Genomic DNA, 27,889 nt, shown 5'->3' on the forward strand with positions numbered 1-27,889 from the left:
AAGCGGCGGTGCGGTTTACCCTCAGTTTCATGACGCCCATCCAGGAAGAAGAAACACGAAATCACCGCGCGCTTGGAGTTTGTTTACAGTCCGTCAGATTCGAGCTGATTTACAGGCGGCAGTATATTATGTCATAAGCTGTAAAAATGCAGAAACCTATTATACTTCAAAATACCAAAGAATAACACGGTGATGCATTCAGAAAGGCAAGCTAAATGGGTAAGTTACGTACACAATTAACATTACTCTTTAAACACCAACTATTAACGTTAAAGGGAATTTCATGTTTCAGTATGTTGCCATGTAACGTTAACGTTACGTTAGGGTTTGGGTCTTTGTTGCAATTAAATCTGCTCTATTACGTTACATTATTGTTACAACGATTTCCATTTTCCGTTATAGGTTCGGTTCCTATGTGTTTGTTAACTTTGCTTGTAGTAATAATAAAGTAAGGTTTGAGTCTGAACTGTAATCGTAACGTTATCTGGTTCTAGTGATGGCGGGTGTCGGTGGTAGCGGGTCCGGTTCTGCCCTCCAGGAGGTGTTTGATCAGCTGCGGTCGGCACACACTCTTTCTTTGACCCTCAGCAGTCCGCTCTGCCTGGCTGTGGTCTCTCTGGACCGGTATCTGAGCTTTCAACATCCCGCAGCCCAGAGCTACAGTTACGACCTGACGCTCACCGACGGCCGCTGGCGGATAAAGTGTCAACTGGCGGACGGTCTGAGCCGGTGGGTCCGGACGGGCTCTCTGCGCTGCGGTGCGGGGCTCCTGGTGTCTCAACTTTCCCTGGTCCACGACGAGACCAGACTACATCACAGTTACGTGAGGATAGACGACATTCACAGCGTCGTGGAGCTTCCTGAGAGGTTTCTGAGCATTAAAGATGTGGAGAGTGTCCCGCTGTGGTCCCAGGACAACGTGACCTGGGCCGATGGACCGCTGCAGATGAGCAGGAGGTATTATTTGCCCCTGTGGATAAATGACGACCCTTATGGAAAAGTATGGATTCCCAACAGCCCACCACCAGACGTGGTTATTGATGGTATGAGCTAAACCATGTTCATTTAGTGATGCTCAAACTAACCTAATATCAAATTAATATGAATATAAATAATTTATGCCAACAAGAGTCGGTAATTGTGTGAATGTATTTGCAGGAAAGGTACAGCTTAAAATAGAAGTATTCTCTTTTAATTTGTTATAAAATAAAATAGTTTAGTTGATGGCAAAACTGCAGCCGTTACTTTACTCTTTAAGTATCTTCAGAATTTGTTACAAAAATATTTGGCACCAAATACTGACAATAAAAATAATCATTGTTTTTAATTGAGTGTTAATAATGCTGTAGACCACTAAGTCAGCATAGAATGATTTGAACCACCAATTGAAATGAACCACTAACTTATCTAGCATATGTTTTACACAGCAGTTGCCCTTCCAGCCGCAACCCAGTACAGTGAAACACCCATTCACACACATACACTACGGCCAATTTAGTTTATTCAATTCACCTACATCGCATATCTTTGGACTGTGGGGGAAACCAGCACAGCTGGAGGAAACCCATGCGACACGGGTAGACCATGCAAGTCCACACAGAAACACCTATTGACCAGCGACCTTGCTGTGAGGCGACAGTGCTACTCACTGAGCCATCATGTTGCCCAAAAACTGATTATTTCACTTCATAATACCTTAATATACCGTCAAGAGTCATGAGCATTAATTTTGTTTCTCTGGGTTTTTTTTTTTTTTTTTTTCTCTAAAACTTTTGATAGCCGCTGACTTGCATTTTATGAATTACCCCTGTAAAAAAAGTAATCTTGCAAGGCTTGTTTGTTAGCGAATTAATATAATGGTGAACTATCAAAAATGTGGTAGGTAGAGTATTATAAACATGGAAATTTCTCTTGAACACAGCTGGAATGTTGTTCACTTGCTGAATAAGAGTAGTGTGTCTTTCATTTACGGCCATTTAATGTTGTTATCCTTCTGTTTGTATCAGTGTCTAGAATCACTCTTCTTGCGAATCTGGAGGCATTTTTTCCCACCCCTAGACCACCTCTCCCAATATTGGTCCGAATCCTGCACAGGTCCAGAATCAGATACTATGGAAAACCAGGACAAAACATTGACTTCCCATTTCAGGTGTGTGTGAGGTCATTTATTGCTCACAGCCTTCGTTTCCATCTGTGGCTCTTCTCCATGTGTTTGACTTGCAGGTGTACTGTGAGGTGGCTGATCAAAGCGGCGTCATGTCCATGGTTGTGTGGAATGAACTTTGTTTGGAGTGGTTCAACAGGCTGACGGTTGGCTCAGTTCTGTATCTGCAGCAGTATTCGCTGAAACCAAGATATCAGCACCGCTCCAGACCACAGATCCACTCGCTCTCTCTTATGACTTTCCACTCCATCGGTATGGGCTACATTGTAAAGCTAGCTTTTTTTTATCCAGCTGAATTTGATTATGCTGTTCAATACTGGACGTCTTGGTGATGTAGAGTTATTTCAGATCATTGTTTATGGTGGTTCTGTATGTTGTAGAGATCTGTCTGAATCCTCGAAGTCCTGCATCTGTAGTGACAGTGATTCCACCTAAAAGTGTTCGGCCTCAGTGGGGTCTGCCTGAAGTTCCTTACAACTTTGCCACACGGTATGCATAATCACTACTAACAAACATGTTTCTTTAATTCTTTGGTTTTAATGTACTGGCTTTAAAAACATAAAGTTCTGAGAAAATCTATCAAATTTGTTTGTTGCAGTTGAAAGGTTTGGGATCAAGATGGTTTGAAATTGTCTGTATTTTTATTTTCTGAAAAAAACACACTTTTGTTTAGAAAATGTAAGGCTTGAAGCTTACACTGCTATTCTGAACCAATAGTTGGAAACAGAAAGCCGTTGATTAAGGATGGCATGTTTAAATCAATTATTTATCTGACTCCATTGTCATTAATCTGACTCCGTTAAAGTTGTTATCATTGATAAAAAGAAAGTCTCAACGAAAAGAATCTCAACGCCTTAAAGCAAGCAATTTTGTGTATTAAGTTACATGTTTACAGACAGTAGAATGAAACAAACTAACATACTGTATAGGGAAACTTGGCTGTAACATATGAACCGCTCTGTAACAAAGTCTGTAAAACTGCCTTTGTTAGCATATACGGCTACACACCGGTGTTGGGGAAGCAGAGTAAAAGCCATTCTCCCAGATCAACAGTTACCTTTCCTCCTTTAACCCTGAGCAAAGCATTTTCAAACATGAGTGAAATACCAACCCCCAAAACCAGCTGAAAGCAAAGTTGAGGAGATAAAGTGGGGGAGAAGTGCATTAACATAATCCTCAGGCCATGACTCAACAATAGTAAACAGATTGTAAATTGAAATACATAAATGTCTGGTTATTTTTATTAATGCCATGCTGAAGTCATAAATGACGCCTAACATGACAGTTATATGAAAGAAGATCATGATCAGATGAATTGTGAAAAAACACATGGTTACTGTATGCCAATGGCAGAGATGTATATTGCACATGCGAGATGCACAAATTAGTATTTTTTGTCAATATTAAGAATTTTTTCAACAAACAAGCATATGTTTTACATTTATAATGGTGTTCGTGTTTTACTGTCGTGCTTATTAAAAAAACGTAAAAAACTCTACATTTATAATAATAATAACTATACTAGTCCCACATCATACTTTCACAACTGTCATTCAATGACACTTGAATACCCTGTCGGAAAAGTCTAGTCTAGTGGATGGGAATGAGCTTTTTACAGTGTCTGGTTGGTTATGAAGTTTATTTTGTTATCGTGTGATTAAATAGATGAATATGGCCACAATGTAAATTCTCAGTAGAGTTACAAGGTTAATGCCATATTATATTATTATAATAACATGATATTGTTGCCTTTTGTGATTTCCTGAATATTTAAAACAAAAAAAATGCAACTGGAATAACTACAGCTGTTATCATTATCAACATTGTGTGCAGGTGTTGTAGTGGTGTCCAATTTCTTAGGGGTAAATTTTGAAGCCCTTCCCCTTCACACTCTGTTTCAAGGACCAAGGGGTAAAAAATGGAATTGGAATTGGGCCTTAACATTGATCAAAAGGCACAGTAAAGACATTTATAATGTAACAAAAAATGTGCTCTAAATATAAACAAGAGTTTCCAAAAAAAAGCTATTTTTAACATTAATAATAACAAGAAATGTTCTTCAGGACCAAATCAGCATATTCGATTGATTTCTGAAGGATTGTGTAATACTGAAGACTGCAGCACTGATACTGAAAATACAGCATTTTCATTACAAGATAAATAATACATCAAATAAATATATAAATACAAAACTTGAAAAATGTAAATTCCAAATTTTGAAGCTGTGGCATCAGCCTTTATTTACACCAATGCATAATAATTGAATAATGATTTAAATTATAAATGATGTTAAGTTTTGAATTTCTGTATTTGTGGCATTATAGGCTATAGAAGTTTTCCCTGTTTTATTTAGCTGTTTTTGTGTTACTTAATATACTGTAAATACTATTTACTGTCAAGGCAGACAACAAATTTCCACATCATGGATGTTGAAGTCTCTTAACTAAACTGTTGTTCTCTCTGTGATCAGGTCAGAGGTGAACTCAATGAACCAAGCCTGTGACATTATTGGACTTGTGACATACGTGGGCCGGGTTGAGCGACTCAGAAGCAAGGAAAAGAGCGGTACAGCTTTTTTTACCTAATAGCTGATTCTCTCAGTTCTTGCTATTACAGGCTTCATTATACTGATGTCTCTTTAACAGGGTGTCTGTAGGGTCTTAAAGTATTAAAAGTTGATGCGTCAATTTAAAGAAATTTAAGGCCCTTAAAAAGTATTCAAAAGTCTTAAATGCTATTTTAAAAGGTATAACATTTTGTTTCATTATTCTAAAGTTTGCCTGAATTTAATCTGCGAATATTTGGAAGCTGTGTAGTTTATGAAGTCAATAAAATCCTGCTAGATTTGACTATCCAGCTATGTCCAGCTTAAACTAGGTTAGTCAAGCTGGTTTCAGCTGTTTATTTCCCAGCCTGACCAGCTAAGACCAGGCTGGAAATGGACAAAACCCATCTGAAACCAGGCTGCTTGGCCAGCTAAAACCAGGCTAGGCTGGTTTAAGCTGTTTGATTTTTCAGCCTAGGCTGGTTTTAGCTGGTGACGTTTTAACTTGCAGTATATAAACTAAATACTGATTGTAAGAAACCACTCTTAAACGAAAACATTATTCATATACTGAATAAAAAATTTGCCAGTGTTACTGGTTAAAACATAAGTGGTGATGAGGCCTTAAAAGTGTATGAAAAGAGTCTTAAAAAAGGTATTGAATTTCACTCTCTGATTCCTCTATATACCCTGTTAAATCAAATCATGAAATCTGCATGTTTGTGTGTGTGCCTGTCAGGACCTGAGAAGTTCTGGGCATATCGTTGGGTGCACGCAGTGGACGGTTCAAGCGATTCTCCCTTTATACTGGAGATCTTCTCCTCATCCCAGCCAGAGATCTTCAACAACATCTGCCCCAGTAATACATCAGTTTATGAACACAAACACTACGAGTTTCAAATTTTAAACGACTTCATCTGAATTTATCTCCCATCTTGCACAGTGACATATTTGGTGTGCACTCAGATGAGAGTCTGTCAGACGGGCAGTTCCGTGTATCTGACCAGTAGCACAGAGACACAGCTCTTCATTACAGGTAAGTTTCAGACAGCCAGTTCGATCACATACTGTATTCATTATCAGCTCAGGTGTTTCATTTTCTGTGTTTGCACTTTTATCAGGGTGTCATAAAAAGCAGCCCTACGTCAATGAGCCAAAAGTTAAAGCGTTCATCCAGTGGACGAAGACACTGAAGGACAGCGTTGTGTTGCGGAGGACAGCGGTTGGAGGACATTACTGCTACCCTCCATCCCCTCCCACATTTACACCAACCACCAGTAAGATTTGAAAGTTTGCACCTGATATTAACATGCATTTTTTTCTGATCCAATCAGAATGCATTATTGCTTCTACTTGGTGTTAACATGTGCTTCTTAACATTTGGCATTAAAGCCGCATTATGTAAGATATTTTTATTAAAATATTCAAAAACCACTAGAACGGTGTCATATATTTTGCCGACTTAATGTGCTTGCAATATCCCAAACAAAGAATGTTCAAATGCAGAGAAATAGGCAATTTAACTAGTGACATAGACTGTGTCCTGTGTCACCATCCTAATGATGTCATACACCTGGGTAATATCATTTTATAAATATCATATTGCTTATAGAGTACCTCATTATTTAGAATGCTATCACATTTTTCTTCAGTATTGTACAGCTCTATTCATAGTAGTGGGCTGAGATTATACAAGTTTTTTGTGGCTGTTTTAATGCATCAGTCATTTGCTTTGATTTCTTTATTGTGCACTAGTGAACATTTATCTTCCTAAATTACATTACAAAAAATAATCTAAATAATTGCATTTTTGACAACCTCTTGCGACTGGTCAAAATCAGACAAGCTCAAATAATTTTTGACCTGGTTTACACATGCATTTAAAATACCCTAAATTTTAGCCATCTTACAAATCTGGTCATTGCTTATTATTTCGTAAGACATTTGATTTTCAATGTTTGAACTTCCAAAGGGTTCAAAATCAATCTTTAATCTTTAATTTCTAATTTAAAAAAAAAAAATTCTGATTTTTAAGAGCACTCATGTTGCTGACATAAAGTCTGCAGTAAGCAATATTGGGAAAAGTACTTCACAGTTACTTTCATTTGGTGAACGTAATGCATTACAATATTGATTTACTCCTAAAAAAGTTACTAGTTGTGTTACTTAGGTAATTTTTGTGGTAAGTAATGCATTATGTTAAGTTTGAGTTACTTTTGCATTCCTTTTTCTTACCTGATTAAGGCTTGATCTGTTTCAGAACCTGCAGGGGGGATTTTTATAGGTTTTTATAGCTATGCAATTAACAGTGCTCTATATAAAATGTAAAAATTATAATCCATTATAATGTTATCGTCTGCAAATGTTGTAATCCCAGAGGTATGTATGCCCTATATACAGATAAATGAAAGTTTAAAGCAATGTGTTTGTTACTTTTGTACTTTTTGAGAAAAGGTCATGTTATTACCTACCTGTACCTCATGTTACTAAATGACATTTTAGGTGAATTACTGCAACAAACCTTTAGTATGTGAAAAATGTTTATTACAGTATTTTCTACAAAAATTGTGAACTGTTTGTGTCAATTGAGATTCTGGGAAAAGCTGATATTCAAAAAGTTAAAGCCTATATGTAATTTCCAAAGGTTTCCAGAAACAGCACAGGCAAACAGTGAATATTAAACACCAAAACACTTTATTAAACTAATTTAAGCATTATGTATTTAAGTTTTGATATTGTATAAATGCCATTTATTTAATGGGTCTCATAAATTTCTGTGGCAGACGAGTCAATAACTGCAGTTGTTGAGCTGAAGGGGGAGCTGGAGAGTCTGCAGTACAGAGAGCACAGGAGAGTGGCTGTACAGGGTTATGTGTCTGCAGTGCAGTATCACACCTGGCCACCACACACCAGACAACAACAGGTAAATATTGCTGAATCAGGCCACCTTCAAGACAGTCTGACATTTCCCTTTACCATTTTTAGAAGGAATCTAAACCTGCTGACAAAAATGACAAGAGCGCTGGTGTTCTCTTTCCAGCAGGAGGATGTTTCAGTAAGAGGAGATCGTGACAGCGAATCTGCCCTTCCTCACTCCAGCAGATATCAAAGAGAAACCGATTCAAGCTCGCTTGATTCTGACAGTACAGTCTCATCCAAACGCAGGAGAGTGTTGACAAACCCAAGGTAAGGCATCCACTGAAAGCAGCTCATGAAAGTTCATGCTTAAAATATTGTTAATTTTAAATTTTAAAACAGCTCTTTAAATTATTTGATCAAAGATTAGTTATGTTTTTTTAATACATTAATGCAATTTTATTGTATTTTTTTACATTTTGTTAATAATAACCGTTTGGTGGAACGTTGGACTCTCCAATAGTATCTGGATGCAGCCTTGATTTTTGCAAGCTGAAACTGGATTTTCAGCATCATTACTTAGTTTTTTGGTGTTGTGATCCTTTAGAAATCAGTCTAATATTTATTGGTGATCAGGAAATTTTTTTAATTTTTTATGAATAATGAAATCCACTATACTGCTTTTTTATTATTATTTTTTTTAAGAAAATGTGAATATTTGTAAAAAAAAAAAATTACAGTTTAAATAGCTAAATAATTCTAGAGATATTGGTAAATTAGTTTACTGGTTGTTGGTCATTTGAAATTCTTGAACGTCACCAAATATGTATATTTTCTTCTTTGTTTAGAGTGCATCGTCAGTATTTCACCAGATCCAAAATGCAGTCAAGCAGGTAATCTAAGCACATTACACTAAAGCAGGTCGCACATCAGGATACACACACCGGCGCCGCAAGTCGGCGGCGCCCGGCGACGGCTCAGGACGCAGTTCATTTTTCAGCCGCGCCACAGAGCGCCATCTGATTAGTTTCATGTTAAATATCATTCGAATGTGCGCGTCTGGTGTGCGATACTTTAATCTGTCATGTACGCGCCGTGTCGCGGCACCGAGCGGCGCTTCTGGTGTGCGACTTGCTTTAGTCTGACTTGCAGGATTGAAATAGACAGAACTTTGTTTTTATTCAGTTTCACATGTTGTTGTGTTTTTTCTACCCAAGAAATTTTTCAGAATGTTTTATGGTAAAGCCTATAACAGAAAATCTCCAGTCTCTATCAAATACTTAAATCTAAATACTATTTTCAAGTTCTGCTCAGCTGAATTCTTAAATTACTGTGACTGAAATAGGATGAGGGACAAAAAGTTTGTTTGGGGTGTATTCAATTCACAGTTGAAAACTGAAGCTGTATGTTAAATATTTATTGCATTCATAGAGACCTGTGATTCCTAATCCAGCTGTAAAAATTAAAGAAACTGAATAATCCAGAAAGGTCTGGAATTCAGGATTTTAGGGGTCTTCGCCTAATTGAATGGAGATATGACTAGTCGTCACCTTAGAATTATTCTATCTGACATTTTTGTCAAAATTAAGTTATTGACATTCTTATTAAATTACAACTTATTTACATTATGGGATGTTTTTTTTATAAGTTGTTTAAATTTTAAGACTTTTTATTTAAAAAACAAATGTTACACACATACTGTTTGCTATTGATTGCAAAAACTTTAAAGCTCAAAATCTCAAAATCATTTAGAACGAAGATAGAACCTTATAATTCCAAGGTGAATATTCAACTGCAAACAGACTATGAAATGGGAATGAATGTTGTGTGTGTCTGTGCAAATGCAGTTTTGTGACCTTCAAATTTTCTGAAGCACTATGTTTATAGACTATTTCAATGGTGTGATGTCATTGGCCCATGAAAATTTCCTGCTTGTTGTAATACTATGTCATAAATGTAACAAGAGGCAATTCAATAATAACATTACGTTAAAACACCTGCCATAGGATTATTTATCAATATGTGGACTTTTTTGGATTCTCGAAAGCTATGGAAATGAAAAATGTTAAACTGGAAATATGTTTGGACCATTGTTATTATTTACATCTCTCAAAATGGTCTATTGCGGGGACACTCAACCCTGTTCCTGAAGATCTACCTTCCTACAGATTTCAGCTCCAACCTTGAACAAGCACACCTGAACCAATTAATTTATAGATGTAAAGCACTTGATAATTACAGACAGGTGTGTTTGATATGAGTTGCAACTGAAATCTGCAGGAAGGTCGATCTCCAGGAAAAGGGTTGGTCATCCCTGGTCTATTGTCTCACTATATGAATGCATGAACTTCATCTCTGGAACTGCTCTGAGAGTCGGCATTCCCCAGCATTTCTTTTAATCTGCCCTCTGATTGCTCTCTTAGGCAGGTGGGTTTTACCTCTCATGAAGAGGAGGAAGAAGAAGAAGAGCAGCAAGATGAGAGAGAATTGATATCAGAGGAATCTGGGAGTGAAAATCAGCACACATCAGCTGAAGGAACAGGTGCTATGCTAACAATAATACTTCAGTATCTGTAATATATAAAATGACTCCAATAACATCATACAATGGTTCAATGTTCATTAAAGAGGCTGACCAGGCATCACAAACCCAAGACGAACACCAAACTGAGAGCCAACCCACTGCATTATGGGAGAGCAGCATTTGGCTATCGGCAAAACAACAAGTGACTGAACACTTTTGCTGTGGCAGACTCAGTCAGGAAAGCCTTTCTGAAAAATTCTGCTTCGATGACAGAGAAGTCCTGCTACATAACCTGAACCTGAGCCCGTCGAGATGGAGCCCTGATATGAGCTCACAGACGCGCACACACACACCTGTGGCCTGCACTGGATACTTCACACTCACCATTCTGGGTAAGAGCAGCACCCACAGCTCACTCTTACAGAGCTACAGCTTCAGCATATAGATGATGTTGGACTTTTGCTAATATCCATCCTTTTTGGTTTATGGTTTTTAAAACCTAGAATATAGCCCATTCTTCTATGTACAGTTGAAGTCAGAATTATAAGTCCTCCTGATTTTTTAGCCCTCTTGTGTTTTTCCCCCCAAATTCTGTTTAAAGGAAAGAAAATGATTTCTACACATATTATTTTTAATAACTCATTATTATTAACTGATTTCTTTTATCTTTGCAATTATTACAGTAAATAATATTTTACTGGATATTTTTCAAGATTTAAAGGCTTAACTAGGTTCATTAGGCAATCAAATCATAATATAATGATGGTTTGTTTTGTAAGCAGTTAAAAAAATCTAGCTTAAAAGGGCTAATAATACTGACCTTAAAATGTTTTTAAAATATATATATAAACTGCTTTTATTCTAGCCAAAATAAAACAAATAAGACTTTCCCTATAAGAAAAAATATTATAGGAAATACTATGAACATATTTTGAGAAATATGTGCATATTTTTGGAAACAAATTCATTAGAGGGCAAATAATTTTGACATTTACTGTAAGTGACCAGAGTAAGCTGCTACAAACTTTATGCTGTTAGTGTTTGTTTAAAGGCCATGTTTCCAGTGAAGCTGGTAAAGACTTTTCTTGTCTCTTAAAGCTTTTTGACCTAAAATTAAGCTAACAGTCTAGCCTAAGCTATTATTCAATAAATTTAAGTCTGCATGAACCGGAAGCTGGAAACTGCAATGCTGTTGTTTTTTTATTTATTTATTTATTTATTTATTTTTATTTTTATTTTTTTTTTTGTGACAGTTCCAAGAGAAATGAGAATAAAGCTGGCGTGGCTTGTTTTTTCTATTATGAGCTGAATGTATATATAAAGTAAGCATTTCATTCAGAAAGATCGGGAAAAAGGGTTTCGGGAGGGTTATTACAACCTAATATAGCCAACTACCCCCTGCCATTTCTGTTGGTTGTCATAACGCTGTCAAAACTGACAGTTGGAGGGGTGTGGTTAAATATGCCAACCACACCCAATACCTCAAACAGCTGAGAATTTAACTTAAAACAAACAGGAAGTGTATTTTCAGATAAATTGTTCACCACAAAATTAGCAATATGAGCTAACAAAATCAATATGGTTGGTTTTGCTTTCATGTGTATATACATTTTTAGCCAACACAACTTAAATTTTTTATCTTCACAGTTTTTACCAAACCAATATTTTGTGAAATAACCCTGATTTTCAATCACATACAAATAAAAAACACTATACACTCACAGGCCACTTTATTAGGTACACCTGTCCAACTGCTCGTTAACAAAAATTTCTAATCAGCAAATCACATGGCAGCAACTCGATGCATGTTTCTCGATGTATCAATGGTTCAGGCTGGTGGTGGTGGTGTAATGGTGTGGAGGATATTTCCTTGGCACACTTTGGGCCCATTAGTACCAATTGAGCATGGTGTCAACGCCACAGCCTACCTGAGTGTTGTTGTTGACCATGCCCATCCCTTTATGACCACAGTGTACCCATCTTCTAATGCCTACTTTCAGCAGGATAACGCGTCGTGTCATAAAGCACTAATCATCTCAGACGTGTTTCTTGAACATGACAATGTGCTCACTGTACTCAAATGGCTTCCTCGGTCACCAGATCAAAATCCAATAGAGCACCTTTGGGATGTGGTGGAACAGAAGATTCACATCATGGATGTGCAGCCGACAAATCTCCAGCAACTTTGAAATGCTATCATGTCAATACGGACCAAAATCTCTGAGGAATGTATCCAGTACCTTGTTGTATTTATGCCGTGAAGGATAAAGGCAGTTCTAAAGGCAAAAGGGGGTCCAACCTGGTACTAGTAAGGTATACCTAATAAAGTGGCCGATGAGTGTATATCCTTTTGTTTAAACGGGATAAAATACACAAAGAAAGTCAATGGGTGCCAGCTACGAGGACTTTTAAAAATACATATTTTTTTCATGTTTAACAGAAGATAAACCTTCAAATGGGTTTTAGAACTAGTAAAGGGAGAGCAAATGTTTATTTTTGGCTGCACTGTCCCTTTAAGATAATATTGGACATGCATCTTCTCTTTCAGGACTGAATAAAACGGCTGCAGTGGATGTTCAGTTTGTGCCTGTCGTCTACTCTGATGACCCCAGAGCTGCTGGCATCCCACACACTCCACATGACAACTCCCTGCTGTCCTGCATTTCAACAGGACGTCTGTGTGTTCAGCCAGACGGGAGCTGTCCCTCGCCAGGTTCTTCCAGACTGCTCTGTTTACATCCTCCATCTCTGCTTAATAACACACGAGTCACTGAAGTATGTGTGTTTTGTTTGTTTCTGCAGGGTCATTGATGACTTCTGCACCTCAGCTGGAGTCAGAGCATGTGGTGTGTATTGTTGATCTCTGTCTGCTCGGAGAACAGAAGGTAGAAATGATCTGCTCCAAACTCTACAGGACAACTGACATCTGCTAGCTCGACAGCACTCAATAAGACGCCCTCACAGTAATAATAATCATGCAAAAGAAATGCATCCCATGTAGGTCAGATGATGACGAATGTATGGGGACTGATATTAGTGTGTTCTGATTGGAGTTTTAGAGGAAAGAATGATTTTATGTCTAAATCTGACAGTTAATTTATGTCATTATATATATATAATTTATGTTGGATTTTTTGTAATTTCATGAACATTTTTAGAAAAAAAATAAATCCCAAAACATTGCTTAAAACCCTTTATTTTCATCTTATGCTGTTGTTATTGCACAGCCAACAAAGATTTATGTAAAGTCAAAACATTATAAATTAAACTTTCAGACATAAACATATGCACACTGTGTGTCCAAAATGGTGCTGGGCAATCCCACAATTGATAAGCCATTATCACTGAAAAGGATTTAAAACTGAAAATCGAACCTGATTTAGAGAGATAGTTCACCCAAAAACAATATTAGTACAAATAAATTCTCAATTACTTGCCCTCAACGTTCTTCAGTTGAATATAAAAGAAGATTTTTTTTTGACAATGTAAGAAGCTGCTGTTTTTTTTCCAACATATTTCTAAATTACTTTTGTTCAACAACAAAAAGAAAACCATAAACCCTGCAAATATGCTTTTATTTCTTAATCATTTATAGCTTGTTTCTTATCAAAATATCTCTATCTAAAGAGAGCGATATCAAGAATAATGTTTTATACAAGTAAAAAAAAATGTTTAATTTAAATAAGTCCGAGTGTTAGTTTTTATTTAAAACCAGCTAAACAATCTAGTTTTTACTATAAAATAATTGATTGGCAGATAATTTAGCTTGTTTTAAAGAGCACCTATTTCACCCCTTTTGCAAGATGTGGGAAAAGTCTTTGGTCTCCAGAATGTGTCTAAAGTTTCAGCTCAAAATAACCTTCAGATAATTTATAATTACCTCCAGAATCTGCCCATTTTTGTGTCCGAGTACAGTGTAGCTGTTTTTGGCTTTAAATGCAAATGAGCTGATTTTCCCCACCCACTGTTCCCACATGCGTTATGTCAGATAAACAGCAGTCAGTGACAGACTGAAATACAGCCTATTAGTCAAAAATACCAAGTGAATTTGTTTGATGTATTTGTGCTGGAGTTTATTCAAGCCTTTCTGAAATGATGAGTCTCACATCATCGCCATTTACAGTACACACACATACTAGCGTTTACTGACACCATGTGGCTGTGGTTATTATAGCAGTTAAGAATTGCATAGTGATTTTACTCTCTTTATTGCAAACATGCTGTTTATTTGCAAAAAAACTTGTGTGGACGTGTATACATGTTTTTATCTCATCGGTCTTTCAGATGAGATGTTAAACCGAGTTCCTGACACTCTGTGGTCATTAAAAATCCCATGGCACTTCTAGTAAAGAGCAGGGGTGTAACCCCGGTGTCCAGGCCAAAGTCCCTCAATCGGCCCTTACGTTCATGGCCTCCCTAACATCCCTATCCACTGAATTGGCTCTATCACTGTCTCTTCACTCCACCAATAGCTGGTGTGTGGTGAGCGCACTGGCGCCGTTGTCCTGTGGCTGCCATCGCATCATCCAAGTGGATGCTGCACACTGGTGGTGGTGTGGAGAGACCACCCCTCATGGTTGTGAAGCACTTTGGGTGTATGGCCATACACAAAAAATGCGTGTATAAAAATACACATTACATTATTATAGAAACATGGCCCCTGTCAGTTAATTCGGTGGGCGGAGAAAACCCCACTCCTACATCACGTTGCAGTGGGCCTCAAAATCACTGGGATTTGGGTCCTATTTTAACGTCAGGAAAAAAATATACATCTTTCTATCACTCCAATATGACTGGACACACTATACCTACACACAGTTCTGTTCAAACAGCTTACAAAAGATGATTTTTATCATAGGTGCCCTTTAAGAAAAACAATTCTGTTAATTTTGACTTTATTATTTCTTCTTATTATTATTATTATAAGACTTATTATTTAGCTTCTTGATTTAAGAAATTTTAGATATTTGGATTTGAAACAAGTCTAAAACTCTTAAGTAAAAAAATAACATTTTTTGCATTGGGGGTTTGCGATGAGTACCACTTTGTTTAGTAAATGTTTTTGGGTGAACTATTCCATAATATTTTGAAATAATTTTGAAATTTGAAAACTGCCAGATTCCATTGCATAAATAACATTTCTGTAACTTTAAAGTGTGACTAAAAGATCATGTAGGTACAAACTGGTATATTTACTTCTGTCCCCCATTAGATGCATTGAAAACACTTTTATATACTTCACATGTTTGTTCACATACAAAAAGTTTTTGTGTGTGGTCCAGTTTTAAGTGTAATTTTATTTCACAGTGTAAAATCAGCACAATAATTCTGTTGCTACAGAAACAGGTCAGAGATTAATCGGGAGATGAAATTAAGGGACCTCAGGCATTTTTTATTAATTAAAACACTGTAATCCTGGATCTCCCTGTAAAGTGTTCATAGGTACGAAAAACAATGTAACTTTGTGTGTTTCTGATATTCCTGCTAAGGTACGAAATCTCCCATAAGAGTGAGGCATCACAGAAAGACACATCATTGCTGAAACATCAATATCCCAAATCACAAACTGATCAAGTGCTGCTGGAATCATGGCACATTAAACATCTGATCACATCTTTTCCTCAGTGTTTTCAGCTGCGTGTGCTGTACATGTCTGCATCCTCTGGGTTAGACTGGCCGTGGTCGAGCAGAGAAGGGTCAGGAACAAAGCGAGACTTCGCTAGGATAGGAAAAAGACAGTGGATGTTGGTATGAGGAGAACAGGACTTGCAGTGTCAGGTGAAATTTACTGTATTTGATTTTAAAATGTATTATTGACTGTTAAGTTAATATTAAGATAATTGACACAAAGGTGCTGTAGGAGTACTGTTAATTAATAGAGCAGTTAATTCACTGCTAAGTGCTTCCTACCTACAAAGTTTAAAGATTTTTTGGTAACACTATTTGAAAAGATTGTAATAGTTAAAGTATTTATTGTGGTGAAAAATCAACAAACGATCCATTTATTACTAGGACTGCGAGATAATGATTAAAATTAACATTACCATGTCAAAAAAACTGACGGTGAAATGGACTGTTTTGTGTTTCTTCTTTATATATATAAATATTGCGATATGAATAAAATTTCACCACATGGTTTATTAAGGCTATTATGGAAAGAAATCTTGAGTTTAGACTGTTTGTGGTGATTTTGTATGGGAATCATGGATAAAAAAAGTTAAGCTACAAATGTTGTACTTTTTTGTGCTTGAATGCTTTAGACTCTTTGCAACCGATAAGCTTTCACTCTTTTGGTTAAACTTTGTAGTGACTCTACAACTCTCTTGTATTCTAAACTGTGGTGCTGATCAACTATAAGCCAAATGCAACTTTGCAGATCCTGTGATGTGACTATTGTGGACGCACACATTGCAATTTCAATGCTGAAACGATATATTGTGCAGCCCTATTTGTTACAGTATTTGTTTTTGTTAACGCTAGCTAATGAAAATACAGTAGTTTTGTCAATATTGTTCATGTTAGTCAATACATTACATTAAAGGAAAATTATAGTAAACTGAGTCCATTTATTTTATAAGAAATGTATTTTATTTATTATTTTATTTATAGAGGAAGAAATATATTTTTTCATAGTAGATGCAAAGACTTGCGAAAACTTTCAGTCTCAATTAAACTTTCAATTCATTAAAGAAACTGGGAAAAATAGTTTCCACAGAAATTGTAGGACACTTAACCCTTAATAATGTTTCATGAGCAGCAAATCAACATATTAGAATGAATTTTGAAGGATCATGTGACATTAAAGGCTGATGAAACGTAACGGGAATAAATCGCATTTTAAAATGTGCTCAAACAGAAAACAAATTCCAATAATATTGCACTGTACTATTGTTTAACTGTATTTATTCTTAAATAAAAGTACTTAGTGAGTAAATGACACTTCTTTTTTTTATTTGATAATTATATTTGTAATCATTTTTACTAACCCCAAACAATTTAATGGTAATTTAGTTTTTTCTGTAGCCAGTTGATCAAAAAGAGCGATAAAAAACAAACAACTTGTAAGTAGCAGCAGAATGTTTAAAAAGGATAAATGTGCAGATATATAATTGTGTATATACAAATATCAGTGTGAATATTTCCCCACTTAATTGGCCCTTCCTTAAGGCTGATTTATAGTTCTGCATTAAGCATACACGTATGCTCTGGCGCAGCCTGCGTGTGTTCGCATAGCCCTCGCTGTGGCTGACGCTGACACGCACCTCTTTAAAAAATTAACTACATATCGCAACGACGCATAGAGCAAGCTCTGTGATTGGTTGGCTTAGTTGTGGTGACAAGTGTGGGCGGTGTTGAGAGCCGCGAGCCTAATGGAGAGATTGTTTACAAGTGTCGAGTCACGTGAAGGAGCTCCAGATGGAAATTAATTTCTTTTGTGTTTATCTTATTATTAATGTTGCAGTTCCTCCTTTCCCGCCTCTAAATGAACGAGTTTGAGCTACATGTAGCACCCAGAAAAAAACAAAACACCCATCAAGAAACTCGACAAAGAGGAACATACAACCTACTGCCAGCTAGCATTTCAGAAGTGTTACGGCAGAGCAACAAAAACAGGACGCAGAAGTATAATTGCGTGACTAAATGCAAGGCATGCGCCGTGGGTCACACCGATCACTCAACGCAGAAGTATAAATCAGCCTTTATACTATGTCAGGTAGTAAAAGGAGAGAAAAAGAGACAGTCTCATAGTTAAATAAGAAAACTTGCTTTTTGAATAAAACATTTTCGAAAGTTTACAATTTCAGGCTCTGGAAACACTGTCAAGTAAATGAAATGCCAAAAAGTTTTCTGTTCAATGCCGTGGTCACACTAGACTTGGAGCATGTGAAATTCAGAGGCGGGATTAAACAAAATTATTAAACATTTAAAAAAGCTAGTGATTGGTCTATATTTTAATTTCTGTACAGAAAGGTCATGTTTTGATCTCAGTGCTTCCCACAGGTTTAAAATATACTTGCGGTGGTATACGGATTGAAAAGACACCTTTTACCCACAGCACATATATGGTCAACTACATGTGACAAATAAAAATGTGACTACATATGACAAACATCCAAATAACGGGAACGTTAGAAGCGAAAGTAAAACCCAAATCCTGGACATTTTAGAAGATGCAGAAACTACTGTCATATGCATTTTGGCACAAAAGGCTAATCTCTGTGGGTCTGCAGAGCACGAGAGATTGTCTGACGACCAGCAGTAGGAAAGGTGCAAAGTAGGGCTGTGCAATTTTGGCTTCAAGCGATTATGAAAAAGCATTAATCAAGATAAAACATTACTGCATCATATACCGCCCCCTTTCCAGTTGTACACATTTGTTGCTGCAAAGCTCAGTTTCACATGAAAATGACTAAAAGCATGTACTGTAATTTAACTTTTGCAGCACAGGATGCACATCCTTTATTGATGTACGTTCGAATCAATTATATTTTTAAAAGCACGAAAGAGCGCATGCTGTTGTGAGGGTGTGTGCGCGCTTAGCCTCAGAGACAATCATCTTAATGAGAGCGTTTTATTGGTCAAATATATGCACATTTGTGTCAGAGTGCAGTGTTTCATGATTATTCATATTAACCCTCATTTGTGTAATAAGCAAGTTGAGAATCAACAGACTTGTGAAAGAAAAACCATATCAGAGCTGCGCTATTCTTAAAGTGACAGCGCGCAATATCCTTACTGCCACCTATTTTTATTATTAATCAAACAACAAAAGGAGAGAATCCCTCACTGCTCTTGACTGAAGGACTGCTTTAGCTGAAGTTTTTTTCTTACAGTGAAGATGCTTAAAGCACAGTTTAAACAACAGATTTAATAACTCGTTTCTAATAACCAATTTCTTTTATCTTTGCCATGATGACAGTACATTATTTTTACTAGATATTTTTCAAGATATACTATTTAGCTTAAAGTGACATTCAAAAGCTTAATTAGGGTAATTAGGCAAGTCATTGTATAACAGTAGTTTCTTCTGCAGACAATCAAAAATATATATAGCTTAAGGGGGCTAATGATATTGAGCTAATAAAATAAGTTTCAAAATATTTAAACCAGCTTTTATTCTAGCTGAAATAAAACAAATAAGCCTTTCTCCAGAAGAAAAAATATTATAGGAAATATTGTGAAAAATTCCTCTGTTAAACATCATTTGGAAAATATTCATATATAAAAAAAATTCACAGAAGGACGAATAATTTTGACTTCACGATTGTTTAAAACGATCATCAGTTAATTACAATTATGACCTAAATAATCGTGATTATGATTTTTCCCATAATCGAGCAGCCCTAGTGCAAAGCGAGAGAAAGTTTTCCACTGGTTAATTGATTGCGAATGTTTGACTTTCTTGGCCGGTTACAAAAAAAAAAATTGTAAAAGGATGACAAAAATAGTGATATTCATGCATCACCACCAAATATACTCGGGCAGCTGTAATATACCTGGGCAGCACGCCCAAGTAAAGTCTATGGCTGCGTCCGAAACCGCATACTTCCATACTATACAGTACGCTAAAATCAGTATGCGAGCCGAGTAGTATGTCCGAATTCATAGAATTCAAAAATCAGTAGGCGAGAAGTACCCGGATGACTTACTACTTCCGGCGAGATTCTGAAATGCGCATCCCATGCACGCTGCGCTATACCATAATGCCCCATGAGAGAAATCATGAATGGAAGTGAGGCAACGCAACTGACGCAGGTAGGTCACGTGACCATGACAAAATGGCGGATGTAGTACGTCCGAATTCCATTCATACTTTTCACATTCATACTGTATAGAACGTACTTTTCTAAGGGCCGAGTAGTATGTTTAAATTCAAATGCAGTACCTACTAAGTAGTAGGCTGTTTCGGACCCAGCCCCTGTTTAACTTTGGAATGCAGTGAATTGCGAAACTTGTTGCACGAGCTTGCGTTTCCGGTCGGTCACATTCGTGTGTGTATAAATAAAAGTCTATGAGGCAAGAGTGCAGTGTGACTGCAGCTTAAGTGGTAAATTGGTGATTGGAAATAATGTGTAACCACTCTTCTAAATTTTCTCACCTGTTACTGGTTCAGAAGGCGGGGCCTCATCAGCTGTTGGCTGGCTGGCTTCAACTGGGGGAGGCGTCAACGGAATGGCTTCTTTGGCAGGGGGTGGGGCAACAAAAGCAGGTCCCTCATCTAATATGGTTGGGGTGAAGTCATCAGGAAGGACAGGTTCAGGGGATGTGGCTTCCTCCACTGTGGGTGTGATCTCCTCTATAACAGCTATAAGTACAGGGACTTCAAGTTCTGGGACAATTTCTGGATCAGATTCCACAACAGAAGTGACTTCCGTCTCAGAGGAAGGTGTTGGCTCAGGAGCAGTGTCTATAACGGCGCCAGCAGCTGGGGCTTCAAGAGGCTCAATGGTGCTTTCTTTGACTGTTTCAGCTAGGGGTTCTGGAGAAGGTTCAGGGGTGGATTCTGCATCTGGAACAGTATCTTCGACAGGGGCAGCTTCTGTAACTGGGGCAGCTTCAAGAGCAGGTGCTGGGGTAGGTTCAGATGGTGGAGCAGAAGTTCCAGATGCTACATCAACAACAGGAGGAGGATCTGCAACATCAGCTGTTGGTGATAATTCCACTGATGGGACAACGTCTGGTACTGGTGTAACATCCTGTTCTGGAGTCGCAGAGGCCACATCAGATTCAGGTGGGAGTTCAGAAAGTGCTTTTGTGGGTGATTCAGTATCTGGGCTTTGTACTGCAGCAGCAGACTTGGGAGAAAAAAAATAAATATATATACATTAGTGTGTGTGTATGTATGTATGTATGCATGCATGTAGATATATATATATATATATACATTAATCAAAAAATGAATTGTGGCGAGTTAAAATTGGATTGAGGCGGAGTAAACATCAATGGATTTTTTTGACTTTGCAAATGAACGTACAATATGAAATATATCTTTAAAGGTTAACATAACTTATTTTTAGTATGAATGTGTGTAGCTTACCTCCACATTTACAACAGACTTGACGACATCTTCCTTTGGTTTGGATTTAAACATTGAAGCAACAGATGAGCTGACACTATACACCTTTTTACCTGTGATCTATGAAAATTAAGGAAGAAAAACAACTATATTAACATATTTGAGAGGATAAGAGAAAAGGTTTCCTTAGCATTAAGAGAAATTTACATCACATTTCTAACCTGATATTACATGAAATTCAGCGATCAGATCAAAAGTGGTCTAATGCGGCTCATTACTGTTTTTACCTGGTTTTAACGTGCTTTTTGTGTGCTGCAGACCTTTCTTATTTTTCATCATTTGCAGAAGTGCTAATGAGGTGCACAATTACTATTAACCAAAACCCATTTTGCTTTTTATGGGTGATCAAGAAAATGTGTATAAAGCGATTATAATTATCAGAACTTCTTGTATAACAGTGTAATACGAATTCATTGTTTTGTGCTATTCCTCACAACACTTCCAAAAAAAAATACACTAGTGGAAAGTAGGTGTTTTTTTGTGGCTGTTTTAACACATTTAACCATCTCAGCATTTGAAGTATGAAAGCAACCCCATTAGCACTTTGAATTAGCATCATCCACTAGCAATTGGATCAACCAAACAAAACAAACATATTTAAATACCAGGGTCTTTTTAAAGTACCTTTAGAGCTCCCACAGTCTGTGTAGGGTAACATACTGCAGTACCAGCTGAAGCCAGTCCAAGAGGTACAACAATCCTCTTCAATCGAGAGCCTAAACAAAAATCACACAATTAAACACGAGCTGCTTTCTAATGAAATTATATAGCAAAAACCAACCTTTACCACAATAATAGTGATATAAAATGTGTATTGCGGAGTGGTGCGATAAATGAAACTTAGTTAAGGTGCCAAGAATTTGTGAACTGCATGCATATGTTTATCCAAATTTGACCAATCAGATGGGGCATTACTGTCTTTATACCTGAACCTAGTGCCTCAGAGCATAGAGTTGCAAATAAAAACTAATGGAGGGAGTAGAGACAAGTGGGAAAATGACAAAAACGAATAAGAATCGGAATATCTGCCATAGTTTTTAGTCATTTATAGTGTTTTAAACTCTAGGCCGGATTCAAAAACAAGGCTAAGCTTAAGCCAGGGCTAGGTTTTGGAAAATGTAGTTAATTAGGCAGCGTTTATAAAAATTAATTTGAAAAACACATAACTGGTGTGTATCTTGAAACTATTCTATTCTGGCACTGAAGAATGTTTTGTTTTTGTAAGTAGGTAAATGTTTATTTATATAGCACCTTTCCCAGACATTGAGTCACAAAGTGCTTTACAATTAGAGAAAACCAGAAAACAGGCAAAAGAAAACGTATAAATAAAAGTAATCACATTAAAACAGGTTAAAATCCAAGTACAGAAATACAAATACTGTCAATTAAAAGCTTGACCAAAAATGTGTCTTTAAACGCTTTTTAAAAAGTTCAACTGATCCCAGAATTCTCAGTGCATGAGGGAGAGAGTTCCAGAACCTTGGTGCCACAACACAGAAGGCAAAGTCACCTTTACTCTCAAGACAAGTTCTGGGAATGGCTAAAAGGTCTTTGCCAGAAGACCTCAGAGACCGGCTACATGAGTGACTAGTAAAAGATCTTGAATATACAGGGGTGCTTGACCATGCAGAACTCTATATCTAATGTCTAGAATCTTAAAATTTACTCTAAAACTAATAGGAAGCCAGTGAAGTGGTTTAAGCACAGGAGCTGGTTAAAAGCCGCTGCACAACTTGCAATCAATCCATGAAAGATTTGTTCAGACAAGTGAACAGAACAGTAATCCAACCATGAAGAGACAAAGGCACGGACAAGCATCTTCATCTCATCCTTTGAAACAATATTTCAGATTTTTTTGTGATGTAACCAAGTTATTTTAGTTAAAACTGTGGCGTGTCCCTTTAAGAGATCATCCATTATTCAAATTTCATATCAAGTTAGGTCCAACCTTGGTTCACTATGAGAGTTGGTTTAATATTGTTACACCCCGAGTTTGCACCTAGACATTGCTCTTTATTTATTTTTTTGTTGTTATTGCTTAAATTACATCATTTAAATTACTCACTCTCAGGGCCATTTATATCGAAGTTGATATTTAGCCTCACCATATTGCTGTTTTGAAACATTTAGATTTTTTATGAGGTGGGTTGTTAGCCCAACGCTCTGCCCTGAACCAGGACAGGACATACACTATGGACAATTTAGCCAACCCAATTCACCTATAGTGCATGTCTTTGGACTTGTGGGGAAAACTGGAGCACCCAGAGGGAACCCATGTGAACACGAGGAGAACATTTTAAAAGCATTTTAAAAAGTTAAGGAAAAATAGCAATTCTTAAGCGAAATGTTTAGGAAATATCGATATCGGTACTCAACAATTATAGAGCATATCTTTGCGTATTTTCCCAGTATCTTCATGCAGCTTGACTTTCTAATCAATTTAAAGAGTAAAACAACAAACAATAATCACACAGTCAGTCTACCTTTGCGTGCCAGAATCAGGCCACCCAATCCAGACACACCGATGATGGTCACTCTAGGCAGAAAGCCAGGAGGTGGATCTCGAAGGAAGTGATATGTGTCTAAAACCAGAGAAGGTCAAAGGTCAGATTCAGTCAGTGCCTCCATACTGCTCATTCACACACACAAGTCAGGCTCACCTTGCCCAGACTGGTAAAGCGATATCACCCCGACTTTGACTGAAGTGAGGCCATTCTATTAATAGAGAATAATAATGATAATATAGATAAAAAATATTTAAGCTCCACCTTTTTTAACATTCTTCAATGACAAGCAAACTCAGTAATCACAGTGTGTGGATCAGACCTGCACAGCTCTGACATAAGGCTGCAGGCCGACTCTCACAGATCCCAGACCAGTCTGAACCAAACCAGGCTGCTCCTCCACAAACTGCACAGCACGGCCATCTGGAGAGTAGATGGACAACTGGACAGACAGACAAATTCAGACTTTCGTTTCTGGAGTTTGTAACATTTTCAATATTTCGAACAAAGCTAGTCATGTTATCAAGTCATGTAGTCAAATTATTAGTGCAACTAAAATAGCTGTTTATTATATTTTACAGTTTATTGTATTCCTGTAATGGCAAAGCTGAATTTCCAGCAGCTATTACAGTAGCCTTCAAGTGTCACATTATGTTTCAGAAATCATTTGATTATGCTGAATTTGTGCTGAACTACATTTCATATTTTCATATAAAAGCAGTGATCTAATATTTTTGTGGAAACTTGTATTTTGCATTTTGAGGATCTGTTAATCCTGATCTAATAAGGAATCTTTGAACGTTCAAAAGAACAGCATAATTTTGAAATACAGATAGTTTGTATAATAGAAATGTCTGATGATTGTAATTTCGTGCTTAAAGTATTATTTCTTCACCCAAAAATATTGTGTGTCCCCCAAATTTCTAAATGGTGGTGTACAAAGGTCCTGTCCTGTCTTGGCAAGATGGGAACCAATTGAACAAAACGCATCTTTATATCAGATGTAAAAAGGGCTTCAGCAGCCATTACATTAACACTATCGCTAATCCAGCATCAGAGCAGTTTTTAAGGCTAAACATATTCCATTATTCATCATCTTCAGTAACATCTGTGCCTCTAAATCATGAGATGTCAAGGAGAACTTTAAAGTTGATTCGATTAGATTTGTATGCAACTCATGTTGCACATTTTATTGATATAAAGCAAGGGTGTGCAAACTCAATCCTGGAGGGTTGGTGTCCTGCAAAGTTTAGTTCCAACCTCAATCAGACACACTTGGGCAAGCGAATCAAGCTTTTACTGGGCTTTTTAGGGTGCTTTCACACCTGTGAATCGATTCAGTTGTTACGAAACAGAGATTAAAATTGTTACATTGTTGCTCTTTGCTCTTGGAGCGGTTCGCTTTCACACTACAAAGTTTCTAATCAGACCAAAAGAGCTAAAACAAGTCACGTGCGAGTAAACTCTCCTTACATTGGTCAGAGTGTCAGGGTTTATTTTGCAGCTTCCCACTAAGCTGTCAGGAGAGGTGGTGGTTTGATGGTGATTGACAGGGTGCACGCGCGCGATGTGTCTGAGGAGAGATGCGGTGGGGAGGGGTGAGAAGGGTGCGCGACGATGCCTATTTGAGGACCGGGAGGGAGACGCAAGATTACCAAGAGATCATCACTTGTTTGCAGGCATCCGGAGACTCGCGAAATTTCCCGCCCTACTCATAATTCTCTTTTCATATGGCCGTAAGCCTATTACATATCCATAAAACACTGTGATATAACCGTGCTCGGATCGGATCGCATTCTCACTGCAATCGAACCGCTCTAGGGTTTGTTTCAATCGAGCCAAGACCACCTCATTCAAGCGATCTCGGAACAATTAGTTTGGCGCGGAACAGAGTGCGATTGCCCTGTTCACATATGCCAAACGAACCGCGCTAACTGGGCAAACGAGATACGTTCCGAAACAAAAGTGTAGGTGTGAAAGCACCCTTAGAAACATCCATGCAGGTGTGTTGAGGAAGTTGGAGCTTAAATCTCCAGGGCACCAGCCCTCCAGGATCGAGTTTGGACACCCCTGATATAGAAACAAGTATGTGCATTTTGAAAATATTGGCAACAAGTTTTTGATTGAAAACAGCACAGTAAAATTGTGGCATTAATAGTGACAAAAAATGTTTGCAGTTATTTTTAAGTGCAAATTATTATATGTTCAAAATGTATACACAAGAAATGCACAATTTAGAATAAAGACCAGAGGAGTCAGTAACATGTTTTGTTAATGTAGTTGGCATTACAAACAAGAAATAAACGCACTGTAAATGTGGTGTAAAACAGTGAGTGCTGTTATGGTGTGGACTACTGCAAAATGTCTTTTCTTACCTCTCTTGGAGATATCAGCTCTTCATTTGTTTTCTCATTCAGTGAATAAATTCTAAATGAGCCCAAACCCACTACAGCAGCAGCAGGAATGGCTGCATACTTCAGAATCTGAGGACCAATGTAAATATTCATTAAGACTGACACAAACATGCAGATTTTAGACCATCACACATTCACTCATCGGCCAATTTATTAGGTACACTCGTTCAACTGCTCGTTAACGCAAATTTCTATTCAGCCAATCACATGGCAGCAACTCAACGCATTTAGGCATGTAGACAGGGTCAAGATGATCTGCTGCAGTTTAAACCGAGCAAGAAATGTGATTTAAGAGACTTTGAATGTGGCATGGATGTTGGTGCCAGATTTTAGTATTTCAGAAACTGCTAATCTACTGCGATTTTCATGCACAGCCATCTCTAGGGTTTATAGAAAATGGTCAGAAAATATCCAGTTAGCGGCAGTTCTTTGTGCGCAAATGCCTTGTTGATGCCAGAGGTCTGAAGAGAATGGCCAGACTTGTTTGAGCAGATGGAAAGGCAACTCAAATAACCACTTCTTACAACTGAGGTATGCAGAAGAGCATCTGTGAATGCACAACACATCCATGGTGGATGGGCTACAGCAGCAGATCACACCGGGTGCCACTCCTGTCAGCTAAGAACAGAAAACTGAGGCTACAATTCACACAGGCTCACCAAAATTAGACAATAGAAGATTGAAAAAACGTTGCCTGGTCTGATGAGTCTCAATTTCTGCTGCAACATTTGAATGCTAGGGTCAGAATTTGGCGTTAATAACATGAAAGCATGGATCCATCCTACCTTGTATCAACAAATCAGGCAGGTGGTGGTGGTATAAGGTATGGGGGATATTTTCTTCCCACACTTTAGGCTCATTGGTACCAAATCAAATTCAGAAACAGCGTGATGCTATCATGTCAATACGGACCAAAATCGCTGAGGAATATTTGTAGTACCTTGATAAGTCTATCCCACGAAGGATTAAGGCAGTTCTGAAGGCAAAAGGGGGACCAACGGGTTACTAGTAAGGTGTACCTAATAAAGTGGTCAGTGAGTGTATGATAACAAAATTATCGGCACAAATTGATAACAGGCACCGTATTATCTAGAAAAAGCACAGGCTTAAATATGAAAGATTTTATTCTCAATAATTAATGCACAATACGTTGTACAGTTTGTTTCAGCTTGTTCATATTTGGTATTACTGTTGCTCATAACCATAAACAGGCTTTAAGTGCTGTGTGGTTTTCAATAAAACATGTTTGTCCTGGCTAAGCCTTCTCTCTCTCTTTCAGCTCCTTGATGATCTTCCCATAAGCACTTTATCTGTATTAGTTTAATGAACTGAAGCAAGAGAAGACACTTTAGCGCGTGTAATAATCCATCTTGAGTCCTCAGATTGGCAGAGAAGACAACGTATCTAAAAATTTAGCAGATTATATGGAGTCATGTCCAGAAAACGAGGTCTAGCAGCAGAGTATGGTGTAAAAACCCAGTGAAGGCGCTCGTTCATGAGTGTGCGAGAGTGAGTTTGTCAAAAGCACGTTCTTCGCTCTGTTTAATAAACACTGCGTTCGTGCTCGGAATAACAGCTACATCGTGTAACTCTTCGTGAGAAATGCTGATTGATAACATGAGTGATACTGTCATGTATAAGTCATACATTATGTAAGAACACGCATGATCTTATGTACCAACTCAGCTGGAAGAGAAACTCACCTTGGCCGCCATGCCAGTCCCGCCCCCTTCAGTCTCAGTACGGAAAGCAAGAGGAGTCAAGCAAGATCTCAGAGCGCGAAAGAATATTCTAGATGACGTTTT

General features: G+C 37.5%; 2 protein-coding genes across 2 annotated transcripts; one reads left to right on the forward strand and one right to left on the reverse strand.

Annotated features, from left to right (window-relative positions):
* Positions 1 to 85: 85 nt before the first annotated feature.
* Positions 86 to 13,259, forward strand: radx (RPA1 related single stranded DNA binding protein). The gene is made up of 16 exons (XM_001343084.10): positions 86 to 219; positions 495 to 1,043; positions 2,007 to 2,149; positions 2,224 to 2,416; positions 2,545 to 2,653; positions 4,635 to 4,729; positions 5,449 to 5,568; positions 5,653 to 5,745; positions 5,831 to 5,986; positions 7,493 to 7,632; positions 7,750 to 7,895; positions 8,414 to 8,458; positions 9,989 to 10,107; positions 10,194 to 10,481; positions 12,638 to 12,802; positions 12,892 to 13,259. Exons 1-16 carry the CDS (start codon positions 216 to 218, stop codon positions 13,020 to 13,022), a joined length of 2,496 nt encoding a protein of 831 aa, XP_001343120.7. The 5' UTR covers positions 86 to 215; the 3' UTR covers positions 13,023 to 13,259.
* A 2,109-nt stretch (positions 13,260 to 15,368) lies between these two features.
* apool (apolipoprotein O-like) lies at positions 15,369 to 27,814 on the reverse strand. The gene is given in 9 exon segments (NM_001014351.1): positions 15,369 to 15,808; positions 20,189 to 20,885; positions 21,128 to 21,226; positions 21,791 to 21,882; positions 23,650 to 23,748; positions 23,827 to 23,881; positions 23,993 to 24,112; positions 26,046 to 26,153; positions 27,788 to 27,814. Coding segments are annotated over 9 exon segments (1,371 nt in total). The 5' UTR covers positions 27,800 to 27,814; the 3' UTR covers positions 15,369 to 15,719.
* Between the last annotated feature and the right edge of the window lie 75 nt (positions 27,815 to 27,889).

This window comes from Danio rerio, chromosome 5 (genome assembly GCF_049306965.1).
Source record: "Danio rerio strain Tuebingen ecotype United States chromosome 5, GRCz12tu, whole genome shotgun sequence".
Lineage (NCBI taxonomy): Eukaryota > Metazoa > Chordata > Actinopteri > Cypriniformes > Danionidae > Danio > Danio rerio.

Coding starts and splice junctions, on each gene's coding strand:
- radx (XM_001343084.10), top strand. Junction 1,044..2,006: donor ACCAGACGTGGTTATTGATG/GTATGAGCTAAA, acceptor TGTTTGTATCAG/TGTCTAGAATCACTCTTCTT. Junction 12,803..12,891: donor CGGGAGCTGTCCCTCGCCAG/GTTCTTCCAGAC, acceptor TTGTTTCTGCAG/GGTCATTGATGACTTCTGCA.